The sequence below is a fragment of the Pseudophryne corroboree genome, chromosome 3 (genome assembly GCF_028390025.1).
Source record: "Pseudophryne corroboree isolate aPseCor3 chromosome 3, aPseCor3.hap2, whole genome shotgun sequence".
NCBI lineage: Eukaryota > Metazoa > Chordata > Amphibia > Anura > Myobatrachidae > Pseudophryne > Pseudophryne corroboree.
The window spans coordinates 564,505,884-564,532,764 of record NC_086446.1 but is presented as its reverse complement, the minus strand read 5'-3'; the positions used below and the strand labels follow the sequence as shown (position 1 = coordinate 564,532,764).

General features: G+C 46.3%; 1 protein-coding gene across 1 annotated transcript in view; it reads left to right on the top strand.

Annotated features, from left to right (window-relative positions):
* Positions 1 to 21,608, top strand: part of CBX2 (chromobox 2) — a 56,614-nt gene extending 35,006 nt beyond the window's left edge. Inside the window, exon 5 of the mRNA XM_063961286.1 lies at positions 15,713 to 21,608. Within this exon, the coding sequence (XP_063817356.1) occupies positions 15,713 to 16,903 (1,191 nt within the window). The 3' untranslated portion in view covers positions 16,904 to 21,608. The remainder of the gene's footprint in view (positions 1 to 15,712) is intronic.
* Positions 21,609 to 26,881: the final 5,273 nt, after the last annotated feature.

The following is a 26,881-nucleotide window of genomic DNA, read 5'->3' as shown; positions in this document are numbered from 1 at the left end:
GCAGCTATAAGAGGAAAAACACTTATATAAGGTTATCCCTGTATGTATATGTGTATATGTGTATATATATATATATATATATATATATATATATATATATATATATATATATATATATATATATATATATATATATATATATATATATATATATATATATATATATATATATATATATATATATAGCGCTCTGGTGTGTGCTGGCAAACTCTCCCTCTGTCTCCCCAAAGGGCTAGTGGGGTCCTGTCCTCTATGAGAGCATTCCCTGTGTGTGTGCTGTATGTCGGTACTTTTGTGTCGACATGTATGAGGAGAAAAATGATGTGGAGATGGAGCAGATTGCCTGTAATAGTGATGTCACCCCCTAGGGGGTCGACACCTGAGTGGATAAACTGTTGGAAGGAATTACGTGACAGTGTCAGCTCTGTATAAAAGACAGTGGTTGACATGAGACAGCTGGCTACTCAGCTTGTGCCTGTCCAGACGTCTCATAGGCCGTCAGGGGCTCTAAAGCGCCCGTTACCTCAGATGGCAGATATAGACGCCGACACGGATACTGACTCCAGTGTCGACGGTGAAGAGACGAATGTGACTTCCAGTAGGGCCACACGTTACATGATTGAGGCAATGAAAAATGTTCTACACATTTCTGATAATACGAGTACCACCAAAAAAGGGGTATTATGTTCGGTGAGGAAAAACTACCTGTAGTTTTCCTGAATCTGAGAAATTAAATGAGGTGTGTGATGATGCGTGGGTTTCCCCCGATAACAACTGATAATTTCTAAAATGTTATTGGCATTATATCCTTTCCCGCCAGAGGTTAGGGTGCGTTGGGAAACACCCCCTAGGGTGGATAAAGCGCTTGTAAGGGCTCTACCTTCGCCTGAGATGGCCGCCCTTAAGGATCCTGCTGATAGAAAGCAGGAGGGTATCCTAAAAGGTATTTACACACATACTGGTGTTATACTGCGACCAGCAATCGCCTCAGCCTGGATGTGCAGTGCTGGGTTGGCGTGGTCGGATTCCCTGACTGAAAATATTGATACCCTAGATAGGGACAGTATATTTTTGCCTATAGAGCATTTAAAAGATGCATTTCTATATATGCGTGATGCACAGCGGAATATTTGCCGACTGGCATCAAGTCTAAGCGCGTTGTCCATTTCTACCAGTAGAGGGTTATGGACACGTCAGTGGTCAGGTGATGCGTATTCCAAACGGCATTTGGAAGTATTGCTTTATTAAGGGGAGGAGTTATTTGGGGTCGGTCTTTCAGACCTGGTGGCCACGGCAACAGCTGGAAATTCCACGTTTGTACCCCCAGGTCGCCTCTCAACATGAGTAGACGCCGTATTATCAGGCGCAGTCTTTTCGTGGACAAGCGGGTAAAAGGTTCCTCATTTCTGCCCCGTGACAGAGGGAGAGGAAAAAGGCTGCAGAAATCAGCCAGTTCCCAGGAACAGAAACCCTCTCCCGCCTCTGTCAAGCCCTCAGTATACGCTGGGGCTTTACAAGCAGAATCAGGCACGGTGGGGGGCCCGTCTCAATGAATTTCAGCGCGCAGTGGGCTCACTCGCAAGTAGACCCCTGGGTCCTTCAGGTGATATCTCAGGGGTACAAATTAGAATTCGAGACGTCTCCCCCTCGCCGTTTCCTAAAGTCGGCTTTATGATGTCTCCTTCTGACAGGGAGACAGTTTTGGAAGCCATTCACAAGCTGTATTCCCAGCAGGTGATAATCAAGATACCCCTCCTGCAACAGGGAACGGGGTATTATTCCACACTGTTGTAGTACCGAAGCCGGACGGCTCGGTGAGACCGATTCTAAATCTAAAATCTTTGAACACTTACATACAGAGGTTCAAATTCAAGATTGAGTCACTCAGAGCAGTGATTGCGAACCTGGAAGAAGGGGACTACATGATGTCTCGGGACATCAAGGATGCTTACCTTCATGTCAAAATTTACCCTTCTCACCAAGGGTACCTCAGGTTTATGGTACAGAACTGTCACTATCAGTTCAGACGCTGCCGTATGGATGGTCCACGGCACCCAGGGTCTTTACCAAGGTAATGGCCAAAATGATATTCCTTCGAAGGAAGTGAATTTTAGTTATCCCTTACTTGGACAATTCCCCGATAAGGGTAAGATCCAGGGAACAGTTGGAGGTCGGTGTAGCACTATCTCAGGTAGTGTTGCGGCAGCACGATTGGGTTCTCAATATTCCAAAATCGCACCTGGTTCTGACGACGTGTCTTCTGTTCCTATTGATGATCCTGGACACAGTCCAGAAAAAGTTGTTTCTCCCGGAGGAGAAAGCCAGGGAGTTATCCGAGCTAGTCAGGAACCTCCTAAAACCGAGCCAAGTCTCAGTGCATCAATGCACAAGGGTTCTGGGTAAAATGGTGGCTTCCTACGAAGCAATCCCATTCGGCAGATTCCACGCAAGAACTTTCCAGTGGGACCTGCTGGACAAATGGTCCGGGTCGCATCTTCAGATGCATCAGCGGATAACCCTGTCACCAAGGACAAGGGTGTCCCTCCTGTGGTGGTTGCAGAGTGCTCATCTTCTAGAGGGCCGCAGATTAGGCATTCAGGACTGGGTCCTGGTGACCACGGATGCCAGCCTGCGAGGCTGGGGAGCAGTCACACAGGGAAGGAATATCCAGGGCTTATGGTCAAGCCTGGAGACATCACTTCACATAAATATCCTGAAGCTAAGGGACATTTACAATGCTCTAAGCTTAGCAAGACCTCTGCTTCAAGGTCAGCCGGTGTTGATCCAGTCGGACAACATCACGGCAGTCACCCACGTAAACAGACAGGGTGGCACAAGAAGCAGGAGGGCAATGACAGAAGCTGCAAGGATTTTTCGCTGGGCGGAAAATCATGTGATAGCACTGTCAGCAGTATTCATTCCGGGAGTGGACAACTGGGAAGCAGACTTCCTCAGCACGACCTCCACCCGGGAGAGTGGGGACTTCACCCAGAAGTCTTCCACATGATTATAAACTCGACAGGTATTGCGCCAGGTCCAGGGACCCTCAGGCAATAAGCTGTAGACGCTCTGGTAACACCGTGGGTGTACCAGTCAGGGTATGTGTTCCCTCCTCTGCCTCTCATACCCAAGGTACTGAGATTGATAAGATGGAGAGGAGTAAGCACTATATTCGTGGTTCCGGATTGGCCAAGAAGGACTTGGTAACCGGAACTTCAAGAGATGCTCACGGAGGATCCGTGGCCTCTACCTCTCAGAAGGGACCTGCTCCAGCAAGGACCCTGTCTGTTCCAAGACTTACCGCGGCTGCGTTTGACGGCATGGCGGTTGAACGCCGGATCCTGAAGGAAAAAAAGGCATTCCGGATGAAGTCATCCCTATCCTGATCAAAGCCAGGAAGGATGTAACCGCAAAAACATTATCACCGCAATTGGCGAAAATATGTTGCGTGGTGCGAGGCCAGTAAGGCCCGACGGAGGAAATTCAACTGGGTCGATTCCTACATTTCCTGCAAACAGGAGTGTCTATGGGCCTGAAATTGGGGTCCATTAAGGTTCAAATTTCGGCCCTGTCAATTTTCTTCCAAAAAGAACTAGCTACAGTCCCTGAAGTTCAGACGTTTGTAAAAGGGGTACTGCATATACAGCCTCCTTTTGTGCCTCCAGTGGCACTTTGGGATCTCAATGTAGTTTTGGGTTCCAAAAGTCACATTGGTTTGAACCACTTAAATCTGTGGAGTTAAAATATCTCACATGAAAAGTGGTCATGCTGTTGGCCCTGGCCTGGGCCAGGCGCGTGTCAGAATTGGCGGCTTTATCCTGAAAAAGCCCTTATCTGATTTTCCATTCGGACAGGGAGGAATTGAGGACTCGTCCTCGGTTTCTCCCCAAGGTGATTTCAGCGTTTCACCTGAACCAACCTATTTGTGGTGCCTGCGGCTACTAGGGACTTGGAGGCCTCCAAGTTGCTAGACGTTGTCAGTGCCCTGAAAATATGTTTCCAGGACGGCTGGAGTCAGGAAATCTGACTCGCTGTTTATCCTGTATGCACCCAACAAGCTGGGTGCTCCTGCTTCTAAGCAGACGATTGCTCGTTGGATTTGTAGTACAATTCAGCTTGCACATTCTGTGGCAGGCCTGCCACAGCCAAAAATCTGTAAATGCCCACTCCACAAGGAAGGTGGGCTCATCTTGGGCGGCTGCCCGAGGGGTCTCGGCTTTTCAACTTTGCCGAGCAGCTACTTGGTCAGGAGCAAATACGTTTGTAAAATTCTACAAAATTGATATCCTGGCTGAGGAGGACCTGGAGTTCTCTCATTTGGTGCTGCAGAGTCATCCGCACTCTCCCGCCCATTTGGGAGCTTTGGTATAATCCCCATGGTCCTTACGGAGTCCCCAGCATTCTCTTAGGACGTTAGAGAAAATAAGAATTTACTTACCGATAATTCTATTTCTCATAGTCCGTAGTGGATGCTGGGCGCCCATCCCAAGTGCGGATTGTCTGCAATACTTGTACATAGTTATTGTTACAAAAATCGGGTTATTATTGTTGTGAGCCATATTTCAGAGGCTCCTCTGTTATCATGCTGTGAACTGGGTTCAGATCACAGGTTATACGGTGTGATTGGTGTGGCTGGTATGAGTCTTACCCGGGATTCAAAATCCTTCCTTATTGTGTACGCTCGTCCGGGCACAGTATCCTAACTGAGGCTTGGAGGAGGGTCATGGGGGGAGGAGCCAGTGCACACCAGATGGTCCTAAAGCTTTCTTTAGATGTGCCCAGTCTCCTGCGGAGCCGCTATCCCCCCCATGGTCCTTACGGAGTCCCCAGCATCCACTACGGACTATGAGAAATAGAATTATCGGTAAGTAAATTCTTATTTTTTCGAATCACGGTGCCCTTGCGTATCAGAATTTTTTTTCACTGCACCCTTAGGCCAAAAGATTCTTATTGAGAAATTTAAAAGACATATTCAATTAAATAAATTGTGTTTATAAGTCATCCTTAGGGTCAATTGTGTGGTGAGGGACAAGATTCACTTCTGTTTGTCCACATATTTTATGATTGGCAGCCACCAGCACTGGTTTTGCCTATGGCGTTGACCATAAATAATTTGAATTGGTCATGGACCACCAATCCAAGGCACCCCTGCAAGTGTCCCGAGGCACCCCAGGGAGCCACGGCACACAGTTTGGGAACCACAGTCATACACATTCAGAACACATAAATGTCACTAGGGACCCTGATGTTCCTGACAGATTTTATTTATTTATTTATTTATATATATATATATATATATATATATATATATATATATTATATGTGTGTATTTAAATGTGTACAGTTATATTACAATTTATTATGAATGCTGAAGTAATGTTATTCCTTCTCATGTGCTGGTCGCTCTGATGAAGCTCTAGGTCAGCCATGGCAAGATGGTCTCGAATCCTCACGAGGAGTCCAAGTGTTTATTCTTCTCCCGCCGTGGATAGAATAAAGTGAATGTCTACCCCTGGTCTACACGGGACCCTGTCACCGATGATCGTATACAGGAAGCTGTTATAATTTTAATTATATGCTTTGATGATATTTGCATTACATGCGCATGGGGGTATACTTGTATTCAAAGATGGTCGGTTACCTTGTTATCCGATATAATTACCCTGGGGAGAAATGGGATTTTCCTTGGGTCTTATCTAGAACATTGCAGCATGCTGCCGTGCGACTACAAGAGGTATGCACGGACTCCGAGAAATACTGGAGCATCTTCCCTATGAAGGGATAATCTGGTTTGGGGATGGCTTGGTTAAATGGATCTCGGCAGATACCACTGGTATGTCTACCGTCCTGAGCTATGTTCCCTCACAACAGTTGGTGACGCATTTTTTGTGGGATGCAGTCATTTTGACCGGTTAGATACAGTTTTGTTTTCCCCTTCTTTGCAGGTAGAGGAAGGTGAAAAGGTAAGAGGTCTGCGGCCTTTTGAAGTTCGCAGAGCAAGATATCGTCCTCTGTTTCTACCACGTCCACTGCAGATCGCTGGGTCTATCTTGCTGGAGCCCACACCGGTGGGAACTCGTCTAATACTCCTCAGTCAGTCCTGGAATGGACTTGACACAGTGAGTTAAGAATACAGTCCATAGGGGGACATACTCGAGTTTCCAGATGATTCCCCTCGCTGATTTTTAAAATAGATCTTACCGATTCTCTTATGGATGGGGAGGTAGTAGGCGACGCCATACAAGGCTTGGTTCAGGATCAGGACATTGTCCTGCTGTCCCTGTCATAAAAAAAAAAAAGGGAATAAGCTGTTCAGGGTTTTTCGTGCTTCTGAGACTGGACAACTCGGTCAGAATAATCCCAAAAAGATTTTTTCTTAAGAAGTTGAGCTACAAGTTGGAATCTCTCAGGGCAGGGATTTCCGACCTGCAAAAGAAGAAAGAGGTTTTAAGTGCGGTGTCATCTGCATTAAACTTGCCTATTTCTCTGACGTCCTAAGTGGATGCTGGGACTCCGTAAGGACCATGGGGAATAGCGTCTCCGCAGGAGACTGGGCACAACTAAAAGAAAGCTTTAGACTACTGGTGTGCACTGGCTCCTCCCACTATGACCCTCCTCCAGACTTCAGTTAGAATCTTGTGCCCGGCTGAGCTGGATGCACACTAGGGGCTCTCCTGAGCTCCTAGAAAGAAAGTATATTTAGGTTTTTTATTTTACTGTGAGATCTGCTGGCAACAGACTCACTGCAGCGAGGGACTATGGGGAGAAGAAGCGAACCTACCTGACTGGAGGTAGCTTGGGCTTCTTAGGCTACTGGACACCATTAGCTCCAGAGGGATCGAACACAGGACCCGACCTCGATCGTTCGGTCCCGGAGCCGCGCCGCCGGCCCCCTTACAGAGCCAGAAGCAAGAAGTGTTCCGGAAAATCGGCGGCAGAAGACTTCTGTCTTCAACAAGGTAGCGCCATTGCTCCTCATGCACACCTCACACTCCGGTCACTGATGGGTGCAGGGCGCTGGGGGGGGCGCCCTGAGGGCAATATAATACACCTTGGTTGGCAAATCTACACCATATATAGTCAGGAAGGCTATATAGGTGTAAAAATACCCCTGCCAGAATTCCAGAAAAAGCGGGAGAAGTCTGCCGGAAAAGGGGCGGGGCTATCTCCCTCAGCACACTGGCGCCATTTTTCCCTCACCGCTCCGCTGGAAGGACGCTCCCTGGCTCTCCCCTGCAGTGTCAAGCTACATAAGGGTAAAAAAGAGAGGGGGCACTAAATTTAGGCGCAGTATGTGTGTGTGTGTATATATGTGTGTGTATGTGTATATATATATATATATATATATATATATATATATATATATATATATATATATATATATATATATATATATATATATATATATATATATATATATATATATATATATGTATGTATATATGTGTGTGTGTGTATATGGGAAAAAACACTCATTTATAGTGGGATCCCTGTGTTATATAGCGCTCTGGTGTGTGCTGGCATACTCTCTCTCTGTCTCCCCAAAGGGCTTTGTGGGGTCCTGTCCTCTGTCAGAGCATTCCCTGTGTGTATGCGGTGTGTTGGTACGGCTGTGTCGACATGTTTGATGAGGAGGCTTATGTGGAGGCGGAGCAGATGCCTATAAATGTGATGTCACCCCCCTGCGGGGCCGACACCTGAGTGGATGGTTATGTGGAAGGAACTACGTGACAGTGTCGACTCCTTACATAAAAGGTTTGACGACATACCAAATATGGGACAGCCGGCTTCTCAGCCTGTGCCTGACCAGGCGTCTCAAAAGCCATCAAGGGCTCTAAAACGCCCGCTACCTCAGATGGCAGACACAGATGTCGACATGGATACTGACTCCAGTGTCGACGACAATGAGACTAATGTAACTTCCAATAGGGCCACACGTTACATGATTGAGGCAATGAAAAATGTGTTGCACATTTCTGATGTTACCCCCGGTACCACAAAAAAGGGTATTATGTTTGGAGAGAAAAAACTACCAGTAGTTTTTCCTCCATCTGAGGAATTAAATGAAGTGTGTGAAGAAGCGTGGGCTTCCCCCGATAAGAAACTAATAATTTCTAAAAGGTTCCTAATGGCATACCCTTTCCCGCCAGAGGATAGGTCACGTTGGGAAACATCCCCTAGGGTGGATAAAGCGCTCACACGCTTGTCAAAGAAGGTGGCACTACCGTCTCCGGATACGGCCGCCTTGAAGGAACCTGCTGATAGAAAGCAGGAGGCTATCCTGAAGTCTGTATATACACACACAGGTATTATACTGAGACCAGCTATTGCTTCAGCATGGATGTGCAGTGCTGCAGCTGCGTGGTCAGATTCCCTGTCGGAAAATATTGATACCCTAGACAGGGACACTATATTGCTAACCGTAGAGCATATTTAAGACGCAGTCTTATACATGAGAGATGCACAGAGGGATATTTGCCGGCTGGCATCTAAAATAAGTGCAATGTCCATTTCTGCTAGGAGAGGGTTATGGACTCTGCAGTGGACAGGTGATGCAGACTCAAAAAGGCACATGGAAGTTTTGCCTTATAAAGGTGAGGAGTTGTTCGGGGATGGTCTCTCGGACCTAGTTTCCACAGCAACTTCTGGGAAATCTGCATATTTACCCCATGTTCCCTCACAGCCAAAGAAAGCACCGTATTATCAGGTACAGTCCTTTCGGCCCCATAAGGGCAAGCGGGTTAAAGGCGCGTCCTTTCTGCCCAGAGGTAGAGGGAAAAAGCTGCAGCATACAGCCAGTTCCCAGGAGCAAAAGTCCTCCCCCGCTTCCTCTAAGTCCACCGCATGACGCTGGGGCTCCACAGGCGGAGCCAGGTACGGTGGGGGCCCGTCTCAAAAATTTCAGCGATCAGTGGGCTCGCTCACGGGTGCATCCCTGGATCTTTCAAGTAGTATCTCAGGGGTACAAGCTGGAATTCGAGACGTCTCCCCCCCCGCCGTTTCCTCAAATCTGCCTTGCCAACAACTCCCTCAGGCAGGGAGGCAGTGATAGAGGCAATTCACAAGCTGTATTCCCAGCAGGTGATAGTAAAGGTGCCCCTACTTCAACAAGGACGGGGTTACTATTCCACAATGTTTGTGGTACCGAAACCGGACGGTTCGGTGAAACCCATTTTAAAATTGAAATCCTTGAACACATATATAAAAAAATTCAAGTTCAAGATGGAATCGCTCAGGGCGGTTATTGCAAGCCTGGACGAGGGGGATTACATGGTATCACTGGACATCAAGGATGCTTACCTGCATGTCCCCATTTACCATCCTCACAAGGAGTACCTCAGATTTGTGGTACAGGATTGTCATTACCAATTCCAGACGTTGCCGTTCGGTCTATCCACGGCTCCGAGGGTCTTTACCAAGGTAATGGCCGAAATGATGATACTCCTTCGAAAGAAGGGAGTTTTAATTATCCCGTACTTGGACGATCTCCTGATAAAGGCGAGGTCCAGGGAGCAGTTGTTGGTCGGGGTAGCACTATCTCGGGAGGTGCTACAACAGCATGGCTGGATTCTAAATATTCCAAAGTCACAGCTGGTCCCTATGACACGTCTACTGTTCCTGGGGATGGTTCTGGACACAGAACAGAAAAAAGTGTTTCTCCCGGAGGAGAAGGCCAAGGAGCTGTCCTCTCTAGTCAGAGGCCTCCTAAAACCAAAACAGGTGTCTGTGCATCACTGCACGCTGATCCTGGGAAAGATGGTAGCTTCCTACGAAGCAATTCCATTCGGCAGGTTGCATGCAAGAACCTTTCCGTGGGACCTGTTGTCCAAGTGGTCCGGATCGCATCTTCAGATGCATCAACTGATAACCCTGTCTCCAAGGACCAGGGTGTCTCTGCTGTGGTGGCTGCAGAGTGCTCATCTTCAAGAGGGCCGCAGATTCGGCATACAGGACTGGGTCCTGGTGACCACGGATGCCAGCCTTCGAGGCTGGGGGGCAGTCACACAGGGAAGAAACTTCCAAGGACTATGGTCAAGTCAGGAGACTTCCCTACACATAAATATTCTGGAACTGAGGGCCATTTACAATGCCCTAAGTCAGGCAAAACCCCTGCTTCAAAACCAGCCGGTCCTGATCCAGTCAGACAACATCACGGCGGTCGCCCATGTAAACCGACAGGGCGGCACGAGAAGCAGGACGGCGATGGCAGAAGCCACAAGGATTCTCCGATGGGCGGAAAATCACGTGTTAGCACTGTCAGCAGTGTTCATTCCGGGAGTGGACAACTGGGAAGCAGACTTCCTCAGCAGGCACGACCTCCACCCGGGAGAGTGGGGACTTCATCCAGAAGTCTTCCAACTGATTGTAAACCGTTGGGAAAGGCCACAGGTGGACATGATGGCGTCCCGCCTTAACAAAAGTATTGCGCCGGGTCAAGGGACCCGCAGGCGATAGCTGTGGACGCTCTAGTGACACCGTGGGTGTACCGGTTGGTTTATGTGTTCCCTCCTCTTCCTCTCATACCAAAGGTACTGAGGATAATAAGGAGAAGAGGAGTAAGAACTATACTCATTGTTCCGGATTGGCCAAGAAGAGCTTGGTACCCGGAACTTCAAGAAATGATCTCAGAGGACCCATGGCCTCTGCCGCTCAGACAGGACCTGCTGCAGCAGGGGCCCTGTCTGTTCCAAGACTTACCGCGGCTGCGTTTGACGGCATGGCGGTTGAACACCGGATCCTGAAGGAAAAGGGCATTCCTGAGGAAGTCATTCCTACGCTGATTAAAGCTAGGAAAGAAGTAACCGCAAACCATTATCACCGCATATGGCGAAAATATGTTGCGTGGTTTGAGGCCAGGAAGGCCCCAACGGAAGAATTTCAGCTGGGCCGTTTCCTGCACTTCCTACAGTCAGGGGTGACTATGGGCCTAAAATTGGGTTCCATTAAGGTCCAGATTTCGGCTCTATCGATTTTCTTCCAGAGAGAACTGGCTTCACTACCTGAAGTTCAAACTTTTGTTAAGGGAGTGCTGCATATTCAGCCCCCTTTTGTGCCTCCAGTGGCACCTTGGGATCTCAACGTGGTGTTGGATTTCCTAAAGTCACATTGGTTTGAGCCACTTAAAACCGTGGAATTGAAGTATCTCACGTGGAAAGTGGTCATGTTGTTGACCTTGGCTTCGGCCAGGCGTGTATCAGAATTGGGGGCTTTGTCATGTAAAAGCCCTTATCTGATTTTCCATATGGATAGGGCAGAATTGAGGACTCGTCCCCAATTTCTCCCTAAGGTGGTATCAGCCTTTCATCTGAACCAACCTATCGTGGTGCCTGCGGCTACTAAAGACTTGGAGGCTTCCAAGTTGTTGGACGTAGTCAGGGCCCTGAAAATTTTATATTTCCAGGACAGCTGGAGTCAGAAAGACTGACTCGCTATTTATCCTGTATGCGCCCAACAAGTTGGGTGCACCTGCTTCAAAGCAGACTATTGCTCGCTGGATCTGTATTACGATTCAGCTTGCACATTCTGCGGCTGGACTGCCGCATCCTAAATCAGTGAAAGCCCATTCCACGAGGAAGGTGGGCTCTTCTTAAGCGGCTGCCCGAGGGGTCTCTGCTCTACAACTTTGCCGAGCAGGTACTTGGTCGGGGTCAAACACATTTGCTAAATTCTACAAGTTTGACACCCTGGCTGAGGAGGACCTAGAGTTTGCCCATTCGGTGCTGCAGTCATCCGCACTCTCCCGCCCGTTTGGAAGCTTTGATATAATCCCCATGGTCCTTACGGAGTCCCAGCATCCACTTAGGACGTCAGAGAAAATAAGAATTTACTCACCGGTAATTCTATTTCTCGTAGTCCGTAGTGGATGCTGGGCGCCCATCCCAAGTGCGGATTGTCTGCAATACTTGTATATAGTTATTGTTTAAAGGGTTATTGTTGAGCCATCTGTTGAGAGGCTCAGTTGTTATCATACTGTTAACTGGGTATTGTATCACGAGTTATACGGTGTGATTGGTGTGGCTGGTATGAGTCTTACCCGGGATTCAAAATCCTTCCTTATTGTGTCAGCTCTTCTGGGCACAGTATCCTAACTGAAGTCTGGAGGAGGGTCATAGTGGGAGGAGCCAGTGCACACCAGTAGTCTAAAGCTTTCTTTTAGTTGTGCCCAGTCTCCTGCAGAGCCGCTATTCCCCATGGTCCTTACGGAGTCCCAGCATCCACTACGGACTACGAGAAATAGAATTACCGGTGAGTAAATTCTTATTTTTTGCTATTCAAGATTGTCATTGCCATTTCACCAGAGTGATGGTGGTATGCTGGTTTCCTTCTATAGTAAGAGCCATTATTTTTCTGTACTGGGACGCTCTCCTGACTGCGGCGAGGTCAAGAAAAAAATGGTACAGTTCGTTGTTTCTCTCTGACAGTTCTTCGTCACAAAGAATCGCTGTTGATCCCAACGACGCTGAGTTCGGAGTTGGAAATAAGTTTAGATACTGATCGGTTAAGAGTTTGTTTTTTTTCCTGTGGAAAGATCTGATGATCCAGAGTTGGATCAGGTTTGCAACAGTGTAAACCCGTCGATACCTTTCGTTGATGCGGAAGATGGTTGCGGCCTACAAGGTCATTCGGTGAGCAGGTCAAATGCTAGAGTCGGTTTGCAGGACCAATTGGACATATGGTCCGGGTCTTACCTGCACATGCACCGGTAAATATTCCTATTTTACAGGACCAGGATATCTCTCCTGTGGTGGCTTCACAGTTCTCCCCTGCTACAGGGACGATGGTTCGGGATCCAGGATTGAATCCTGGTGTCCATGGATACAGGTCTCCGAGGCTGGGGAGCAGTTTTTCCAAGGGAAGAATTTCCAAGGGGAAAGGTCAAGCCGAAAAGCTTGCCTGCAATAAGCATTCTTGGATTGAGAGCTATTTACACTGAAACATCTTCTTCGTGTTCTGCCCGTCTTAATTCTGTTGGACGATTAAACAGTAGTGGCGTAAGTAAGCCACTAGGGCGGAATGAGGAGCGGAGCGGAAATGGTAGAAACAACAAAAGTTTCCGATGAGCGGAAAGGCAGGTAAACGCTCTATTAGAGGTCGTCGTTCCGGGTGAAGACAAAGGAGAAGTAGACTTCCTCAGCAGACACGATCTCCATCCGGGAGAGTGGGATCTTCATCAAAAAGTTCACAGAAATGACAAGTCTTTGGGGGAATTCTTCAATTAGACGTGAGGGCGTTTTTGCCTCAACAAGAAACTTTGGGGATGTTGTTCCAGGTCAAGGGACACTCGAGCTATAGCAGTGGACCCTCTCGTGACTCCTTGGGTGTGTTCAGTCGGTCTATGTGTTCCCTCCACTTTCACTCTTTCCGAAGGTGATAACCATAAGAAAAACAGATTCAGGCTATCCTCATTGTTCCTGTCTACCAAGGAGGGCTTGGTATCCAGATCTTCAAGACTTAATCATAGAAGATCCCTGGCCTCTTCCTCTAAGAGTGGTCCTGTTACAGCAAAGACAGGGCGTGTACCAAGATTTACTGAGGCTGCGTTTGACGGCTTGGCGGTTGAACGCCATATCCTATCCCGAAAGGGTATTGCCGGTAAAGTCATTTCCACATTGCTTCAGGCTAGTAGAGGAGTAACGGCGAAGATTTACCACCGTATTTGGAGGAAGTATGTGTCTTGGTGTGAATCCAAGAAGGCTCCTACGGAAGAATTTCGGCTGGGTCGTTTTCTCCATTTTTTTTGCATGCAGGTGTGGATGCAGGCCTAAGGTTAGGCTTCATGAAAGTGCAGGTTTCGGCCTTGTCAATTTTCTTTAAAAAAAGAAGAAAAAAAAGAATGGGCAACCTTTCCAGAAGTTCGGACTTTCGTGAAAGGGAGTGCTGCACTTCCAACCTCCATTTGTGCCCCCAGTGGCACCATGGGACCTTAATGTGGTGTTGCAGTTTCTTATGTCACACTGGTTGGAACCTTTACGTAAGGTAAAAATTTCTCTCTTGAAAAGTGGTCATGCTATTGGCATTGGCGTCCGCAAGGCGAGTGTCGGAATTGGCGGCTTTGCCTCACAAGAGCCCTCTTTGATCTTCCTTGTGGATAGAGCGGAATTGAGAAATTGGCAACACTCTGCCTAAAGTGGTTTCTGCCTTTCACAGGAACCAACCTATTGTGGAGCCTTGGGCTACTTAAGACTTGGCTGATTCGAAGTCTCTTGTGGTAGTCAGAGTTTTGAATATTTGAGTCGCCAGAACGGCTCAGATTGGGGAAACGGAGGCTCTGTTTATCCTGTATGCTCCCAACAAAATTGGGGCTCCTGCTTCTAAGCAGACTATTGCACGCTGGATCTGTGATACGATTCGGCAGGCTCATTCTACGGCTGGATTGCCGTTACCGAAGTCTGTGAAGGCCCATTCTACCTGGAAGGTGGGCTCTTCTTGGGCGGATACCCGTGGAGTCTCGGCGGTTCAACTTTGCCGAGCAGCTACTTGGTCGGGTTCAAACACTTTTCCTAAGTTCTACAATTTTGATACCCTGGCTGATGAGGACCTCGGGTTTGCTCAATCGGTGCTGCAGAGTTGTCCGCACTCTCCTGCCGGTCTGGAGCTTTGGTATAAACCCCATGGTCCTTTTGGAACCCCAGCATACTCTAGGACGTAGGAGAAAATAGGATTTTAATACCTACCGGTAAATCCTTTTCTCTTAGTCCGTAGAGGATGCTGGGCGCCCGTCCCAGTGCGTACTGTATCTGCAGCTATTGGTTGTCGTTACACTCATGTGGTGTTTCTTTGCAGTCAAGTCTGTTGCTGCGGTTATTCGTGCCATGATATGCAATATGTGATTATCGGTCATGATACACACAAGTTGTGTTACGTTTTCGGTCAGCATTTTGCTGTATGGTTTTTCCATGCCATCAGCTGGTGTTCTATTGAATGCCACGTTCTGCGGCATGTTCGAGGTGTGAGCTGGTATGACACTCACCGTGTTTAAACAATAAATTCTTTCCTCGAAATGTCCGTCTCTCTGGGCACAGTTTTCTAACTGAAGTCTGGAGGAGGGGCATAGAGGGAGGATCCAGTTCACACCCATTCAAAGTCTTATAGTGTGCCCATGTCTCCTGTGGATCCTGTCTTTACCCCATGGTCCTTTTGGAACCCAGCATCCTCTACGGACTAAGAGAAAAGGATTTACCGGTAGGTATTAAAATCCTATTATCTCTGATAATCTGTCAGATCTGGCTGGTTGGAATGAAAATCTGGTAACAGATGAGAGCAAATGACAATTGGCAATTTTCTCCCAAACTCTAGAAAATGGACAAAACCTGTAGTTCAGACAAATTGGTTAAATCTGCTATTGAACCAATTTTTTTATGAATGACCCTTTATCTGTTTCCAGTGTTTGGGAGAAAATGGTCAATTGTCATTTGCGGTCATCTGTTATCAGATTTTCATTCCATGAAGAATGGTACTGTGCAGTTGGCAAGTGCTTTCATTCAGTTCAGCTTCCCATGATTTGTATCATTCCTCACATCTCATCGTCTGTCAGCCAGGGCTGATTTCTGTTATGTTACTGTCTGTATTTATCCTGCAATAGCTTGCGTTACAAAAAAAATAATCTAATATTTATGAACTTTTAAATCCTAATCTAATGTTTTCATTAAGTATTTGTATTTTTTACAGATTGCATTTGAAATATTTGATATACTTGTGCTTGTATTTTAAGGAATCCGAAGTGCCTCCAAAAGCAAAGTCAAGCAGTTCATCGTCATCCTCTTCTTCCTCATCATCCTCCTCTTCATCGTCATCCTCTTCCTCTGATGACAGTGATGCAGAGACGCAGCGATGCTCCAGACCTCGGGATTCACACCCAGTTCCACAGAAGAAAGCACAGGCTGTGGTGGTAAGGCCAGAGCTAAAGGAACAGTTGCGCAAGAAGAGAGGGAGGAAGCCGTTGCCCCCTGAACAGAAGGTCCTTAGAAGGGCAAAGGGAGCAAAGCCTGGGCCTAAAAGTGCAGCAGAAAAACTGCAGTTAGGCCACAGCACACAAGGATTCTCTGCCCTCAAATCCCATTCCAAAGACCTACCAGTTTCCAGCAATAACAGACAAGGCAATCTGTCTGCAGAGTTACTTTCAAGCATAGCCAAAAACTCTCCATGTCTTCCTAATGGGAGCTCCCCTCGTAGCCTGAGCTGGCAAAGCTCTATTGTGCATTATATGAACCGCATAACACAGAACAACTCCCAGCCAGGTCGGAGGCCAGTTGGTTCTGCTTTCACCTCAAAACGAAGCGGTCAGACTCCAGATGCCAAGAGCATCGCCAAAGCACAGGTGGAGAATACTCCAGCTGCTCTGAAAACTGGCAAATTGCATGAAACAGAGGAACAGACTGGTTCTCAGATTAGCCAATCCGTGCCAAGTGGCGGAATGCTCAACAGAGGGAACACCACCCAGACTGTATCTGTACAGAACAAGACTCAAGGTGCATCGGTTATGGGGACATTTGGGGGCAAATCATCTGTGCACTCTCCCCAGAAAAATAACAATCTCCCCTCCCTTGCAGCAACCACCAGCTGTAAGACAGATAAAATGGTTGGAAAGACTGGAAGTATAGGTCCAGTAAAGACTGGACTTACTGGGCCCACAAGGGATGTCGCCACTGTGGAGAGAGGACAGCAGGCAGAGGCTCACAGGGAGATGGCAGAGCTTAGCACTGGGGAAGACAGCAGTCTGGACTCTGATCATGATTCTTCACTTTCCAGCCAGGATATGTCTGTCCAGGCTGGTCAAGACTGGAAACCAGCCCGCAGTCTGCTTGAGCATGTTTTTGTGACTGATGTCACTGCCAATCTAATCACAGTCACTGTCAAGGAATCTCCCACCAGTGTTGGCTTCTTTAACATGCGGCCATTCTGAGAGTAGAATGGATGTGCATGCGTGGCCATAATTAAGCTTGTTCAATCTATAAAGCAGCTCATGTAAGGAGCTAGGCTGTATTTAACACACAACTGCTATTATTTTATAGTGTTTGATCGAAGCCTTCAATTTAAATTTAAAGTTGGTGTCCGCTCTTCAACTCTGGTACAACTTCTGCTCAATATAAGTTGATATCGTGACTCCCTGTTATCTGAAACCTGGTGAAGGGCACTGGTGCAGCCTGCTTGTCTTCACTGCAGTGAATTACTTGTCCAGAGCTGTTCCATGCAGTCCTGTAGAGGGGCTGTGGCTGGATGGAGTCCTGCAAATGATTGGTGACTCAATTGTTTAGCCCGAATAGTGGTTGAGGTGAAGCATGTTATTTGTTGGGATTGTCCAAAAGTAGACCATGTTTAATTATCAAACAAATATAGAAGATACAAAGCTTATTGGGCGATATTCAGTTGTTTCTCTTGCTGGCAGCCAGTAGATGCTGCCCAACGGAGCTATTCAATTGTTGCTCTGTTAGGGCCCAATCTCCTGCCACTTGAGACGTGAGATCGGAAGCGGTTAAACAGTTGAATATAACCCATTAAAGGAAGGGTCTGGAATATTTGTTTTATTTAACTTTTGATGTACTGTTATCTTGCCACAGTTCTTTCCTTCAGGAGTGCACACAATCATGTAAGTTCCAGAAACCCATTAATCAAATTCAAGAAGCATTTGTCTTTGAATACAAGAACACCCTTTAATATCTATAGAAATGACGACAAGATCATTTTTTAGGTGCTCCAGATGCTTGACTCCTGACGTTTGTCCAGCCCTGCCTTACTCCTATAGCACTTTTGTGGCAAAGAGACAAACCAGAGAAATAGACCAACAGTGAATATTTGTGTTTGGTATAGGTTACTTTAATTTAAGGTTCTGTATGGTAGACCATTATCTGGGACATAAATGATGCAGTCAGATTTATTTTTAAGCATCCTAAATTAAATGACTCTCCACAAATGTATGACTTTACCTAATGTGGTAGTGCGGATTGCTATTTTGGACTTTGCATATGTAATTTACCTGTGTAAACAACATCTGCAAATTTAAATGAAGGTCATGGTTTAAGTAGAATAGAGGTCATTGTAATTTAATTAACCTTTTGTAAGTTGCAGCTGAGCACTTCAGAGACTTAATAATCCTTCAGTAATTAATACGTTTCTTACTGTAGTTTGGGGGAATTTCTGCAGTAATTCTATCTTTGTGTAGAATCATTTTAGAAGGGTGACTTTATTTTGAAGAGTGCTGTATATTCGATTGACAATAAGTGTCTACTTCATGTTGACACTGAAATGTTGACATGACTACCATGTCAACTAGGTAGTGCTGACTTCTACCCTTAATGGTATTGTTGGCATGTCATTACTGCATACTGGCTTGAGTACAAACTAAAATAATCCCAGGCTTCACCTTAATTGGCAACGTATTCATTAGAGCGTTGCAAGTTAACATTTCCTGTGGACCAGATCTCATGGCTTCATGTATGCTGACTTCTTAAGGTTTGTCAAGAAGTCCCCAAAAAAACTCAAGGTGGCTGCCTTACACTATTCTTTGGGGCTGTGTTTTTTCCAGCTGTATTTTGTGTAGAGCTTTCCTCCTCTTACAGCATTTGGCAGCTTGAGAAATCAAGTAGGGAACAGTTTGCAGTCCTAACTAGAGAGGAATATATTTTCTGATTGTCCCTTTGCATAAAAGGTGGTTGGCATTGGATGGAGCTGCTAGCCCAGCATACTGAAACCTGTAGCTTGCGTGGAGTATTGGTAGTGCTAGATGAATCCATGGTGATGGATTCCTTTTTAAAATACTTTATAGCGTGTCATCATTTTCCAAATATTAAATGTGCCTTTCAAACTTTCTGTAGCAGCTCGAACTCAAGAGCTTTGATAGATGTGAGCATATAGTGAGGCTTAAACTTGCTTGTGTGGTCAGGGTAATTTGCAAATAACATTTGCTGCATCTGCAAGGGAATTTACTGCTGATTTCAGTGATGTTGGCATCTGGTCTGATTTTTGTATTCCAATTTTCTATTAAAGGGGTAGCGTGTAATGTTTGCTTTTTAAACAAGTTTCTGAACATCCATATGCTACTTAAGAGGTAAAACATGTTGCGTCACTAGTGATGTGAGTGGTCTCTGCTGTGTGGAAAGCTGCAGCTTATGCTGTACGTTCTGTTGCATGCAGCAGCTTACAGTACAAACACGTTTGTGCACAATCTTATCACTGACACTTGGCAAAAACCTTCTAATATGTTCACTCAGTGTTTTACATTTTAATTTAAATTTACTATTAACACATCTGATCATAAGACTTGTACATATAACGTCAAGTCATTTTGGTGCATTTCTGTCTTCATACTGTTTTCTCAGCCAAAGTAAGATATTTATTTAAATTGAACAATGGTCCCAAGTAGCCATGTTTGTGGTAAAATAAGTTGCCTTAGCTCAAACGTTATTTCTTTGTAAAGAAATGTTTTGCAAAGCATGTATATTTGTTAAAAAATGTTACCTCTTATACTGAGCTTACTTAAGTGCTAATGAGTTGCTGACACATAATTTGCCAAGGACTATGGTCCCACCATAGAACACGCAATAAATAAGCGACTTGTAAACAAACTCAGTCAGCCAGCAGTGCATTGTGCTTAATTAAAAAGTTAGTGTCTATAGGTTCGGTATGATATCCTGTCGCACGGGAAGCTGATTGTCAGTATACACCGACATCATCATCCTGAGTGGTGGAATGCCGGCAGGGGTGCGAGCGCGAAGAAGCCCCTTGTGGGCTTGCTGCGCTCAGTGGCGAGCAAAGCCTGCCACAGGTTCTATTCTCGCATATATGGGTGTCGTGGACACACCTATGTCGCTGTTATACCGGTAATTGGTATGGTGCCCCGTTGGGATCCCGGTGTCGGTATTGTGACAGCCGGGATCCCAACGAGCGGTATGCTAACCGCATACTGTGTTCATCGATGATACTCCCTGTGCAAGGCAATATGGAATTATACGCCATCATTTGGAACCCAGTGTTAACATCCCAGATCAGATTTGTGAGTGATTTTTAAAGGCTTGGGTCTTTTGGGTACTGGGTTCCCTTTTGTGAGTAATGTTTTTTTTCACTGTGCAGTGATCAATAAGTGACCTTTTTATAGTTTAAGGGTCATTTCTAAAATAAGTTTCCGTTCATTGGAGAAAGCATGAACCAAAAATGTGCCCAAACTTTCTTAACTTGCAGCCTATACTGTTACATGGTGTCATAGCAAGGCAAATATACATTGCCTGCTAATTATGCAGCTTGTAGCTGTTGTATAAGGTGTCTCATCTCACTAGTTCATGGGTCTGCAACCTGCGGCTCTCCAGCTGCTGTGGCGCTACACATCCCAGCATGCCCTGGAGAGCCGCAGGTTGCAGACCCATGCACTAGTTCATATAACCTGATAGTTCTGACTATACTGATGTTCGTGCAGTGAGCAATTGGGAAAGCTGAATTTAATTAAAACTGGATAAATGTAAAAATTTTGACAAATGAAAAATGCCGTAATTGGTGAATGCTTGAAATTCTGTATTGTTACCCTTATAACTTCTGAGACACCAACCACAAAGTAAACCATTACTTGTATCCACCTTCCTCATGGACCATGCATGCATACCTGTAATTATTTCCTGACTAAACGTGGGATAGGTTACCACTTTTTCCCGTGCTAGTGAGGTCATACACTTTTTTTCCAATAGCTGACATTCATTATGATTGCCTGCAGCAGGGGTTCTTTAACATGTGGTCTGCCAGCTGTTGTGGAACTACACATCCCAGTTTTGTAATTAAGGGGCAGATTCAATTAGCCTGCGGTTAATTACCACTGCTAATAGATCTGTCAGAGCTATTCAGTTATAACCTGCAGGCTGCAGTTAATGCGGATTTCTGTAAGTCTGAGGTTGCTGCTGCTGCAAAGCTATTAAGTCATAGCTCCAGGAACTTGGCCCACATTCTATGGGTTAACGTAGTAGCGGGTATTTACCAGGAGGAAAGGGGGCTGTACTTGAATAGCTTCAGCCGTTGAGGCTTAAGGCTATGACCCTTTTCCCCTCACAGTAAATTATGCATGTAACTGAATTCAGCCCTAAGGCATGCTAGAAGTGATTGGCAAGCTGGGATGTGTAGTTCCACATTTGAAGTGCCGCATGTTGAGTATCTCTGGACGACAGCTTTCACGGGTATCACATACTCACATGTACCCAGTTGATCAATTCTAGTGTTCTTTTCACTTCGCTCAATGTTGCCTTCTTATACACATGTAATGCTTGTGGAGAAATTACCTTGACTTATCAGAATAGAGAATTGTATCATTTGAATAGAAAAAATATATATTTTTTTTAATCTAATTTCTTCTGTTGCTGACCTTATTAAAATAATCATATCTATGGTGTTCATATTTTTTTTGCTCTGCTTGACTCTGTTAACGTTTCTCTTATGTGTTAAGCTTTTAGCTCTTTAATTTATTATTTGCTGAAAACACTAGAACAGTTTAATGTAAACAGTTTTGTACACAGATTCCATTTTTGTATTGTTGCGTATCAATAAAATATTTTTGTAACGTTTTCAGTCAGTGTTCAGTGGGCATCTTACTTGGAGTATTTTTACTGCCAATAAAGGTACATACCTACTAGAAATTTTGGTAACTGGCCTGATTTTGAGACTAACTCCAGTCTGAAAGTGAGCACTTCTCGCAATTATCAGTAAAGCATGTGAGCGAAAAAAAAGTGATGTGATTTTTATCTTCTGTAGCAGGCATGTTAAACTGGCAGGCCACAACGCACACTTACGGCCCAAGCTTTTTTTTTTTTTTTTTTTTTTATATAAAGGAATGAGTTACTGTTGGCCTGTCTGCCGTGATTGCAGCTTTGTTCTGATCGGGCAGCATTTACCGTTCTACACATGCGCAAGAAGATAGTGATAGAGGTGGGCATATGTCTACGGGGGGAGCTGCTGCGCATGCCCAGCTCCCTTTTGAAAACTCTGCCCCGCCCTGTTGCATACATGAAGCAGTCACACCCTGTATGTTTGTGCCTGACAGCCCTGTGTACACAGCTGCCTTATTTGCAGGAGGAGTCTTCTGGAACCTGGATAGAAAAAATGTCTCGATGAAGAAGGTAAATTGGAGGGGGCTGGCACAGGTGTTGGAGGCAGGAGGCACAGAGGGCTTGTGGCTGGAGGGGACACAAGGAGCGAGAGTGGATACCAAGGGGCATGTGGCTGTACTGGAGGGATAGAGGGGGACTGGAAGTGACACATTTTACTAACGCACACTGATATGTATTAGAGGAGAGGGGACTGCACAGTGATATGAGGGGGAATAATAACCAGCTCACACTATTAAAGTTTTCTTCCTGATACTTGACATCTTTTGGATTAATTTTTTTTTCTTTTTCTAATAAACCATTTTCTCTAACGTCCTAAGTGGATGCTGGGACTCCGTAAGGACCATGGGGAATAGCGGCTCCGCAGGAGACAGGGCACAAAATAAAAGGTTGAGATATCAGGTGGTGTGCACTGGCTCCTCCCCCTATGACCCTCCTCCAAGCCAGTTAGATTTTTGTGCCCGGCCGAGAAGGGTGCAAACTAGGTAGCTCTCCAGAGCTGCTTAGAATAAAAGTTTAGTTAGGTTTTTTTTATTTTCAGTGAGTCCTGCTGGCAACAGGCTCACTGCATCGTGGGACTAAGGGGAGAAGAAGCGAACTCACCTGAGTGCAGAGTGGATTGGGCTTCTTAGGCTACTGGACGTTAGCTCCAGAGGGACGATCACAGGTTCAGCCTGGATGGGTCACCGGAGCCGCGCCGCCGTCCCCCTTACAGAGCCAGAAGAGACGAAGGTCCGCTGAAAGCGGCGGCAGAAGACATCCTGTCTTCAAGACTAAGGTAGCGCACAGCACCGCAGCTGTGCGCCATTGCTCTCAGCACACTTCACACTCCGGTCACTGAGGGTGCAGGGCGCTGGGGGGGAGCGCCCTGAGACGCAATATAACACATATACCTTAGCTGGCAAAAGGAATACATCACATATAGCTCCAGGGCTATATGGATGTATTTTTTCCCCTGCCATTTTACACAAAAAAGCGGGAGTTAAGGACGTCGTGAAGGGGCGGGGCCTATCTCCTCAGCACACTGGCGCCATTATTCCCTCACAGCTCCGCTGGAAGGACGGCTCCCTGATTCTCCCCTGCAGTACTGCATCTGATTCAGGGTAAAAAAGAGAAGGGGGGGCATTTTGGCAGCAAATAACTAGATTAACAGCAGCTATAAGGGATTAACACTTATATAAGGTTATCCCTGTATATATATATATATATATATATATATATATATATATATATATATATATATATATATATATATATATATATATATATATATATATATATATATATATATATATATATATAGCGCTGGGTGTGTGCTGGCAGACTCTCCCTCTGTCTCTCCAAAGGGCTAAGTGGGGTCCTGTCCTCTATCAGAGCATTCCCGGTGTGTGTGCTGTGTGTCGGTACGCGTGTGTCGACATGTATGAGGAGGAAAATGAGGTGGAGGCGGAGCAGTTGCCTGTGTTAGTGATGTCACCCCCTAGGGAGTCGACACCTGACTGGATGATTGTGTTTAAGCAATTAAGTGATAATGTCAGCAATTTACAAAAAACTGTTGACGACATGAGAAAGCCGGCAAATCAATTAGTGCCTGTTCAGGCGTCTCAGACACCCTCAGGGGCCCTAAAACGGCCGCTACCTCAGTGGGTCGACACGGATCCAGATACAGATACTGAATCTAGTGTCGACGGTGACGAGACAAACGTAATGTCCAGTAGGGCCACACGTTACATGATCACGGCAATGAAAGAGGCATTGAACCTTTCTGACACTACAAATACCTCAAAGGCGGGTATTATGTGGGGTGTGAAAAAACTGCCAATAGTTTTTCCTGAGTCTGAGGAAATAAATGAGGTGTGTGATAAAGCGTGGGTTTCCCCCGATAAAAAACAGCTAATTTCTAATAAGTTATTAGCACTATACCCTTTCCCGCCAGAGGTTAGGGCACGGTGGGAAACACCCCCTAGGGTAGATAAGGCGCTCACACGTTTATCTAAACAAGTAGCGTTACCGTCCCCTGATACGGCCACCCTCAAAGAACCAGCTGATAGGAGGCTGGAAAATATCCTGAAAAGTATATACACACATACTGGTGTTATACTGCGACCAGCAATCGCATCAGCCTGGATGTGCAGTGCTGGAGTCGCATGGGTGGATTCCCTGACTGAGAATATTGATACCCTGGATAGGGACAATATTCTGTTAACTATAGAACATTTAAAGGATGCATTGCTATATATGCGTGATGCGCAGAGGGATATTTGTACCCTGGCATCAAGAGTAAGCGCAATGTCCATCTCTGCCAGAAGAGCATTATGGACCAGACAGTGGTCAGGGGACGCAGATTCCAAACGGCACATGGAAGTATTGCCGTATAAGGGGGAGGAGTTATTTGGGGCTGGTCTAACAGACCTGGTGGCCACGGCAACGGCTGGAAAATCCACCTTTTTACCCCAGGTTACTTCACATCAACAGAAAAAGACACAGTCTTTTCAAACTCAGTCCTTTCGTTCCCATAAGTACAAGCGAGCAAAAGGTCACTCTTTTCTGCCCAAGGGCAGAGGAAGAGGAAAAAGGCAGCACCATGCAGCCGCTTCCCAGGAGCAGAAGCCCTCCCCTGCTTCTGCCAAGTCTTCAGCATGACGCTGGGGCTTTACAAGCAGACTCAGACACGGTGGGGGCCCGTCTCAAGTATTTCAACGCGCAGTGGGCTCACTCGCAAGTGGATCCCTGGATTCTACAGGTAGTATCACAGGGGTACAAACTGGAATTCGAGGCGTTTCCTCCTCATCGGTTCCTGAAGTCTGCTTTACCAAAGTCTCCCTCCGACAGGGAGGCAGTTCTGGAAGCCATTCACAAGCTGTACTCCCAGCAGGTGATAATCAAGGTACCCCTCTTACAACAGGGGAAGGGGTATTATTCCACACTATTTGTGGTACCGAAGCCGGACGGCTCGGTGAGACCAATATTAAATCTAAAATCTTTGAACACTTACATAAAAAGGTTCAAATTCAAGATGGAGTCACTCAGAGCGGTGATAGCGAACCTGGAAGAGGGGGACTATATGGTGTCGCTGGACATCAAGGATGCTTATCTCCACGTCCCAATATATCCTTCTCACCAAGGGTACCTCAGGTTTGTAGTACAAAACTGTCATTATCAGTTTCAGACGCTGCCGTTTGGATTGTCCACGGCGCCTCGGGTCTTTACCAAGGTAATGGCCGAAATGATGATTCTTCTACGAAGAAAAGGCATCTTAATTATCCCTTACTTGGACGATCTCCTGATAAGGGCAAGAACCAAGGAACAGTTAGAAGTCGGAGTGGCACTATCTCAGGTAGTGCTAAGTCAGCACGGATGGATTCTAAATATTCCAAAATCGCAGCTGATTCCAACGACACGTCTACTGTTCTTAGGAATGATTCTGGACACAGTCCAGAAGAAGGTGTTTCTCCCGGAGGAGAAGGCCAGGGAGTTATCCGAGCTAGTCAGGAACCTCCTAAAACCAGGACAGGTCTCAGTGCATCAGTGCACAAGGGTCCTGGGAAAAATGGTGGCTTCTTACGAAGCGATTCCATTCGGAAGATTCCATGCAAGAACTTTTCAGTGGGATCTACTGGGAAAATGGTCCGGATCGCATCTTCAGATGCATCAACGGATAACCCTGTCGCCAAGGACAAGGGTGTCTCTCCTGTGGTGGCTTCAGAGGGCTCATCTACTAGAGGGCCGCAGATTTGGCATTCAGGGATTGGATCCTGGTAACCACGGATGCCAGCCTGAGAGGCTGGGGAGCAGTCACACAGGGAAGGAATTTCCAGGGCTTGTGGTCAAGCATGGAAACATCTCTTCATATAAACATTCTAGAACTAAGGGCCATTTACAATGCCTTAATTCAAGCAAAACCTCTGCTTCAGGGTCAGGCGGTGTTGATCCAGTCGGACAACATCACGTCAGTCGCCCACATAAACAGACAGGGCGGCACGAGAAGCAGAAGGGCAATGGCAGAAACTGCAAGGATTCTTCGCTGGGCGGAAAATCATGTGATAGCACTGTCAGCAGTGTTCATTCCGGGAGTGGACAACTGGGAAGCAGACTTCCTCAGCAGACACGACCTTCACCCGGGAGAGTGGGGACTTCACCCAGAAGTCTTCCACCAAATTGTAAACCGTTGGGAAAGACCCAAAGGTGGACATGATGGCGTCACGTCTAAACAAAAAACTGGACAGATATTGCGCCAGGTCGAGGGACCCTCAGGCAATAGCAGTGGACGCTCTGGTAACGCCGTGGGTGTACCAGTCAGTGTATGTATTCCCTCCTCTGCCCCTCATACCGAAAGTATTGAGAATCATAAGGAGAGGAGTAAGAACTATACTCGTGGTTCCGGATTGGCCAAGAAGGTCTTGGTACCCGGAACTTCAAGAGATGCTCACGGACGAACCGTGGCCTCTACCTCTAAGACAGGACCTGCTACTGCAGGGGCCTTGTCTGTTCCAAGACTTACCGCGGCTGCGTTTGACGGCATGGCGGTTGAACGCCGGATCCTGAAGGACAAGGGCATTCCAGAAGAAGTCATCCCTACTCTGGTAAAAGCCAGAAAGGAAGTAACCGCAAAACATTATCACCGCATTTGGCGTAAATATGTTGCGTGGTGTGAGGCCAAGAAGGCCCCTACACAGGAATTTCAACTGGGTCGTTTCTTGCATTTCCTGCAAACAGGACTGTCTATGGGCCTAAAATTAGGGTCCATTAAGGTTCAAATTTCGGCCCTGTCAATATTCTTCCAGAAAGAACTGGCTTCAGTACCT